Here is a 7,068-nt window from a genome sequence, read left to right as displayed (position 1 = left end):
ATCTCTGAGCCAAGCCCAACCCTTGCCCTTAGCAGGCAGAGACTCTGTGATAGTCATCTGACACCATCCGAACCCAAGGGGCACTGACCGGCAGATTGCTTGTCATGTTCTGCTTAGGAGTCCTCAAGGCCCGTTACAGGCAGTCATAACCAGTTCCCAATACTTGAGACAGAATACAGAAAAAAAATGGAGACATTCTCTGACAAAAATGATTTTCCCATGGGCCCCTGAGCCCTGCCTGATGAAGATAATGGTGACTACATTTAAGAGAAACGCCACAGCCGCAGAGGTCCCGAGCACCCAGGTAAAAATCATTTACATAATCAAGATCTTCACTGTATCAAGATTCACGGGTTCGTTGTGACCTCAAAATATTTAATTATGAAGACAATTTAAATTTGCTATTTGCACCCAAGGCGGATCACTTTTCTCAGACCCAGTGCCTAACTCGAGTACTGTTCTGCTCCTCTGTTCAGATTTCCTGGCCCACGTGTCAAGTGGCTAGCCATGCCCCTAGCTCACCATCTGAGCAGTCTGCTGGCCTTCTGTTCGGCCTGTCCCTGCTGTGACAAGGCAGACCGACCCTCCCCATCCTCCCACACCCCTGGCAGGGCATGGATGGCTACTGCCTTCAGGGAGTGGCTGAGAGAATCTTGGGCTCCCTGCACCCTCTGGTGTCCAGTGGTGCTCTCTTTACAGCTGTTCACAGCCAGGGGTTGTGGGGTTTGGACAGGTAAATATCTTAAAGGCTTGGTCCTCATCTTGGCACTGGGGAGGGGCGAAACCCTTAGGAAATGGGGCCTGCCGGGAGGAAGTTAGGTTCCTGCAGGTCACTTGAAGGTAATCCTGGGACCCAAGCTCCTTGTCGCCCCGCCTCTCTTCTTGCTCATATGAATAATCTGTTCTACCACACACTCTCCTTCATGATGGGTTACCATAGGCCCCCAAAGCAGGATGAAACCATGGATTGAAACCCTGAGCCAAGGTAAACCTTTCCTATTTAGCATTATTTTATTATAGTAACAGAAAGCTGACCCTCATCGTGTCTGGTTTTAACTGAGGCGCAGCCTCTGCAAGTTTATGCTAAGGACATAACCCCAAAGAGTGGAGTCAAGGAGACAGCGGGATGAACACTGCTTCAGGCACACATGGTGGGGATGGGGGTGGGCCTCCTGTTCTTGACAACATATTTGTCTCAAAGGTGCACGTGTTGGGATCTTGATGGCGGACGTACTCCCTTCGAACCACTTGTAATAACAGCTGTTCCCCAGCTGCCAACTGGGAGAATCCAGGGAGCCATCACCACAGAGATGCTCCTAGCGTGTATCTGGGTAGTGTAGCTTAAATCAAAGGATGGCAGTTTGGATTTGGGACTGTCTCGCTTCTAAAGTGCAACTGCCTCAGTGGGGCCAAGTGAAGAGGAAACACGTCAGGCTGTCACAAACTGTGACCTGTACTCTAAGACTTGGTGACATCCTGCAGAGCACCTTGGTTTATCTAGACACAGGACGTGGCTCTGAGCTCATCTCTCCCCTTAGGAGGCAAGGGACACTGACAGTCGTTTGACTGGATCCAACACGGGGGACACCGATACTGAAGAGCCCTTGTCCTGTTCTACTCAGGAACACTCACAGAATGACTGTGCAAGCGCTCACAGCCAGGCCCCCACATGTTCTCAAGAAACGGCCCTGAGTTCCACATAAATGTCCTGCTGGGAAGGTGGATGTCTGAGCTCCTGCATCGCTGGGTTAGGCCAGGCCATTTCTCAGTCCATATAATCCAGATCGTCATGGTTAACTTCTGTAACTGTCCATACATCTCAGGAAACAAAATGCAACACTCCTGGCAAACAGCTGGTGACAGCTACACATATCAAGAGCCAATTGCCAAAGCCTGCCAATTCTAGAAAAAAAAAAGAGCTTAGGCCCCTGCCTGGGTGGTCGGGCTGACCTGGCTGTCTGAAGCAGAGAGGGTGGGCACTGGAACTGCCAACCTGGGGGCCTGCCCTGGAACAGGGCTCAGGGTCATGGAGTTGTTGGGGACAACAGTTGCATTCAAGCTGTTGGAGGCCTCCCCGGTGGCTTGCATTTTAAAGTAGACGAGATAGAACACTGGCAGCACAATCCCAATGAGAAGCATAAGGAAGACGGCATTCCACCACTGAATCCCACAGTCCGCACCGTCAGACGATGGCTTTTGGGTTGTGGGGAGCAGCGGCTGATCCGGGGCCTCCACACAGCAGCGGTCACTGTGGAAGACGTCGGACTGCACAGCCTGCTCGATGTTCTCATCAATTCCCTTGAAGAAGGCTGCTAGCTGGTTGCCTGGAGGAGTTGTCCCAGTGGCATCTTCATCTTCAGGCAGTTCTACCAGGGCCTCTTTGGTCTCGGAGGATGGGTGGCCCAGAGGGGTTAGCTCTTGGTGGGTCTCCATGAGGATCCCATGATTTCTCACTGGAATCTTGATTGACTTCACAGCATACAGGTCTTGTTCTCGGATGAAGTTGTTCGCTTTCTTGATATCTGCAACCTACAGAAGCCATGCATTATAAACATGCAATGCTCCTTAAAACCAGGACCCAGTAGAGAACCTCGGCCTGCTGGGGCTCCAGGCAAGAAGCCCATGAAGGCTGGAAACCGTGCCCACAGCCAGCTTCCTTTCAGCTGAGTGATTTGGGCATTAGATTGTTTGGTCTTTGGTTTTTTTACCTCTTAATGAATAGTTTAGAAATGAACTGTTCTGCTTTGAACCATTTCAGATCAATTTTGGAACAGCGTTCTGACTACAATGACAGCTTCAGGTGAAACAGGACCAACAGTGTCACCTTTTCTGTCTAAGTCTGAGGCAACAGTGCCCCCATCTCACACGAATCCAGCTGAGCAAGTGGCAGACAAGCTCACCAAAGCCTGAGCTGGCCCTGGTCACACACTCAGTCTCCATCACCTGACAGCTTCCTCAGGATGCTTCCCCGGCACTTTCCAGGTAGCAGGGCTGGCACAGGACCTTATTTCCTGAATAGGAGTTAATTCACCTTGGGGAGACCATACTGCTCACTAGAAGCAGGTTAGGAAATCAGCCATCAAGCCAGGAGGTTTGAACTGAGATTTTTCCATTCCAGACTAAGGTCACGGGAACGTGACCGTGGATTTTATCAAGTAACATAAGGCTTCTAAAATGAGGGATGGAAAGCCAAATTTTAAACTCCCCCCTCAAGCTACTTTTGAAAAACTTCTCTAGAGCATAAGCACAACCCACAGGTTCATTGTGTGTGTGATTGCTTTATTCAGCAAACCACTAGAGTCTCATTGAACAGGCTCGAGGAATGCATCTTATCTTGCCCTGAAACTGACAGACAGGAGAAGCTTGACAGCTTTCATCTTTGTGCACTAAATGAATAGTACGTGTATTTACCTCCAAGAGGAACAGAACTAGTTAGTGGAGATATCAAATATTCATTCTGAATTTGTTCGAGATCATCATTCTGACAGGCCTACTCAGTCTATCTTTCAAGAATTTGTTGGGAAGGCTTTGACTTTTCAGTCCATGGTCTATAAAGTGTGTGTTATGCCCACAGACGCAGATTATAAGATCCAAATGCAAAGGCCAATGCAATGCAAAGATGCTGTGTGTCCCTGGACACCAGCCTTTATTACTTTGGTAAAGACTCCCACACCCACACAATCCTTTTTGCTCATTTGGATCTTGTTAAGATAAACCACAGACAATTTTTAGGAGGTAAAGATTTTTTTTTTTAATTGTGTAGCCAATGCAGCATTGGTGAAAGCTGCTGTCAGTATATAGCACAGGGTTAGCAGCGTGAAACCAGTTGTTTGGATGTGGGAGAAAAGAGCGATTCCAGAAATACTTTCCTACTTACTTTGCCACTGTTAATCACTCTGAGTGCTAAAAACATAATTAAAGAGAAAGATAAGGTTATACAAATGCACAGCACAGAGGCTAGACCATGTAGTTCTAACAGAAAAAAGAAGGGGGAAAAAAAAACTCTATCAGTCAGATTAGCTACTGTCAAGAAAAGGTCAGAAAAATACAAGTAGTGAGAGAAGCAAGCATGCCAGGGAAACTTCAATTAAACTCTGTCTACCATCTCCAGCCCCTAAGATCTTCAATCAAATGTGCTCAAAAGACCATACAATTTCACAGAGTAACTGTGCAAGGCAGAGCAAAGCAAAACACAGCCTTAACTGAGGTTCCCAACTAACCCTTTCTGAGCCCAGAGTTCTGAATGAAGGATGCTCCCACCAGCTTCCATCACTGGCTCTGCAGGATTCTAGTCACCTATGGGGCTCAGGAAGGACAAGGGCCCCTCCTACAGTGATTCCCCTGTGTCTCTCTCAACCCTGGAGGGCGGAGGACCGAACCAGCTTACTTTGCAGCCGTACTGGAGAGCCAGCTTGTTGAGGCTGTCCTCCTGGGCCAGCTCCCGCTGCAGCAGCACCATGTGGCCGGGTCCAGGCTGCTGAAGGTGTTGGAGGCTGCTCTTCTGGCGCTCCCTGCCGCGGGGTCGCAACACTGCATGCTGTGATTCTTCCTCAGAGGAGTCCCCGGAGTCCCCACTGTCATTCTTGAACATGTAAACGTGGCTGCTGGGAGTCCTACAGACAACAGCTGGGCCTTGGAAGGTCTTGGTTAATGATTCCTTCTGCCTCATTTTCTTAACTGAAAAAAAATCAAACTTGGGTTTAATTCCACACAAATGCTATTCATTCTCCTCTGGCTTCCTAAGGAAAACTGTCTGTCTCATTTGTAATCGCCTAGTATTGCAAATATTCAAACAGCATCGGGAGAGAAAAAGAATATCATCACTAGGGCACCTGGTACTGAGATAGAAGCCAGTCACGCTTTTTCTGACTGCTTACTATGTGTGTGTGTGTGTGTGGGGGGGGTGTCCTACTCTTTTTCCCTATATCCAAAGCTGTGCCTCCCCAAGCCCACATACACACCCTAATGTCTCAGAGTACCTAGAGGGGAGCACTGTTCTCAGCTCCCTAACACCAAGAACCTCACACTCAGAACCACTGTACAGAAGGCTCATTAGGCATCCCGAGCTGTCTTAAGGAAAAAGGTCACTACCAAGGACACAAGCTGAGAGCAATCATAGGTCTCTTATTTTGACCCTGGCGGACTTGACCTAAGAGGCAAGCAATGGAAAGATGCCTATCAACGTTCAATCTGCCCATTTCTCACGGCACCCCGCACTCATTACAACCTCATGGTCCCTTGTTTTTTGACACCTAGAACCAAACCAGAGCCACAACTAACCTTTCCCTTCCAAATAGCTGGAATGGGACTCTAGGTATTGCTGGCGGTCCCTTCCGAGTGTCCCTTTAAGGAGACAGCCAGCCTCAGAGCATCTCCTTCTGGCCTCAAATTCTGAGCCCCTGACACCCGGGACGGCCAGAAGGGGCCTCAGTTTCCCTCCAGTGACAGGTGGGGTGTCCTTAACCAGGAGACAAAACAAATTTGAGACGGCCCCGCCCCTGGGCCTAAACAGGCCGGGCCCCAACTTTCCAAGGAGCACACATCTTGCCACCCCCGCAAGCCGGCACCAGCCCTCCGTGGACACAGGCACCGGCCCCGGAGTGGCACCCCACCACCGGGTCAACGGTGACAAGCAGCGCCACGAACCCCGGCCCCCCAAGGCAACCCCTGCTCCAGGTCCGGGTACCTCGCTCCCAGGCTCCACCGCCGCCGGGCCTGCCGATTGGCTGCGACAAGCAGGCTTTTCCGGGGGCGGGGACTGAGAGTCAACCAATGACTTCAGAGGAGGGCGGGCACTGGCACAGACGGAGGTGCTGAGAGGTCGGAACGCGCCCTGCTCGAAGGGGCGGGCCCTGGTGGGCGGGTCTCCAGCGCGGAGTTTGGACCTTCGCTGCTTAGCCGTCTCGCCCGGGCTGTGCCCAGTTTCCACTTCTGAGCCTGGTGTGAAACTTGGCCTCTTTCGTGGTGGCCACGGCTTTCTGCTGAGCCTCGCTCTTCCCGGAAGGAGATACCTTTGACCCGTGTGTGTCCTGATCCGTGGCTAGGAGCGTCCCCAGTACGGCGGCGTGCCACTCCGGAGGCCTGTCCTGGGAGCCTGACCCCGGGTTTTCCACCCCTTTTCCTTTGAGGAGCTGAATGGTTACCAGATCCTGCCTGGAGAGAAAAGTCCAGCTATGTGAAATAGTGCCGTGACAGCCCAGACCAGACTTAGATAAACGAGAATATATATCACCTGGCTAGCCAGTGAGTCCTGCTTTTTGGAAAAGAGACGAAAACCTGTGGTGATGTTTTGCAACAAACACAAATTAATCCTTAATGGAGTAAGACTCGTCCAATGAATAAGGAAGAAACTAAGTGACCTGGGCCGGCAGCACACCAAAGAATTCAGATGTCTGGCAGCTGAACCACGGTGCTAAGCCTTTCTGGGAATCAACATTAAAAAGAGCCCAGAAATTCTTCCTATGGCTTAGAATAAAACTAAAAGTCTTATTCTGAACGTCTAAGGTCAGGATGGCACCGGGCCATGGCCCTCTCTGCCAGCCACAGAGCCCATTTCTCTGGCTTTAAACATCTGGTCTTTGTTTACCTTGCCAGCCAACCCAGGAGGCTAGGCTTGCTAATCTGCCTAACAAGTTCCCTCAGACACGTACTCATTTCTCCCACCCAGGCAATTTTGACCGTTTCCCGGGCTTGGATGAGGCCGCATGAGAGGTACGACTCACCTGTCAAAGTGGGCGGGTCAGGGGCGCAGCCTCAAGAATAGGTCCACTGCTCTGATCCCAAGACAGTGGGGACCAACCCCACACGCAGAGCTGTCCATTCAGATATCCTTCAACCCTTGTCAAACTAGTCTCCTCCCAGGTCTGCCCTTCTCTTGGGAAGGAGGATGTAAGGTGGCAGAGGCAAGCTATTTAGCTTTCAGGGTATGGCTCCAAGCTCCAGGGCTGAACAGAGAACTGTAGTGGAATTTCAAAAGCTCTCGTCTTTTCATTTGGTAGAGAGAAATTTAAGAGACACAAGGGGACTTGCTGCAGGCCACACGGCAGGTAGCAGTGGCCGGGAGAGAAG

At 50.6% G+C, this 7,068-nt stretch overlaps 1 protein-coding gene across 2 annotated transcripts; it reads right to left on the bottom strand.

Annotated features, from left to right (window-relative positions):
* Nucleotides 1-992: 992 nt before the first annotated feature.
* Nucleotides 993-6,389, bottom strand: Lysmd4 (LysM domain containing 4). 2 transcript variants are annotated; one of them, XM_055623505.1, is made up of 4 exons: nucleotides 6,233-6,389; nucleotides 5,687-6,153; nucleotides 4,388-4,677; nucleotides 993-2,529 (listed from the first exon to the last, which is right to left on the bottom strand). In XM_055623505.1, the coding sequence occupies exons 3-4, from the start codon at nucleotides 4,667-4,669 to the stop codon at nucleotides 1,921-1,923; spliced, it is 891 nt and encodes a 296-aa protein (XP_055479480.1). In that variant the 5' UTR covers nucleotides 4,670-4,677; nucleotides 5,687-6,153; nucleotides 6,233-6,389; the 3' UTR covers nucleotides 993-1,920. The 2 variants fall into 2 exon arrangements, with proteins under 2 accessions (XP_055479480.1, XP_055479479.1); XM_055623504.1 differs by lacking the exons at nucleotides 5,687-6,153; nucleotides 6,233-6,389 and adding an exon at nucleotides 5,281-5,677.
* Between the last annotated feature and the right edge of the window lie 679 nt (nucleotides 6,390-7,068).

The sequence above is a fragment of the Psammomys obesus genome, unplaced genomic scaffold (assembly GCF_907164565.1).
Source record: "Psammomys obesus unplaced genomic scaffold, mPsaObe1.curated_primary_1811, whole genome shotgun sequence".
Taxonomy (NCBI): Eukaryota; Metazoa; Chordata; class Mammalia; order Rodentia; family Muridae; genus Psammomys; species Psammomys obesus.
Note: the sequence above shows the minus strand (reverse complement) of the source record. Positions and strands in the feature narration are given on the sequence as shown.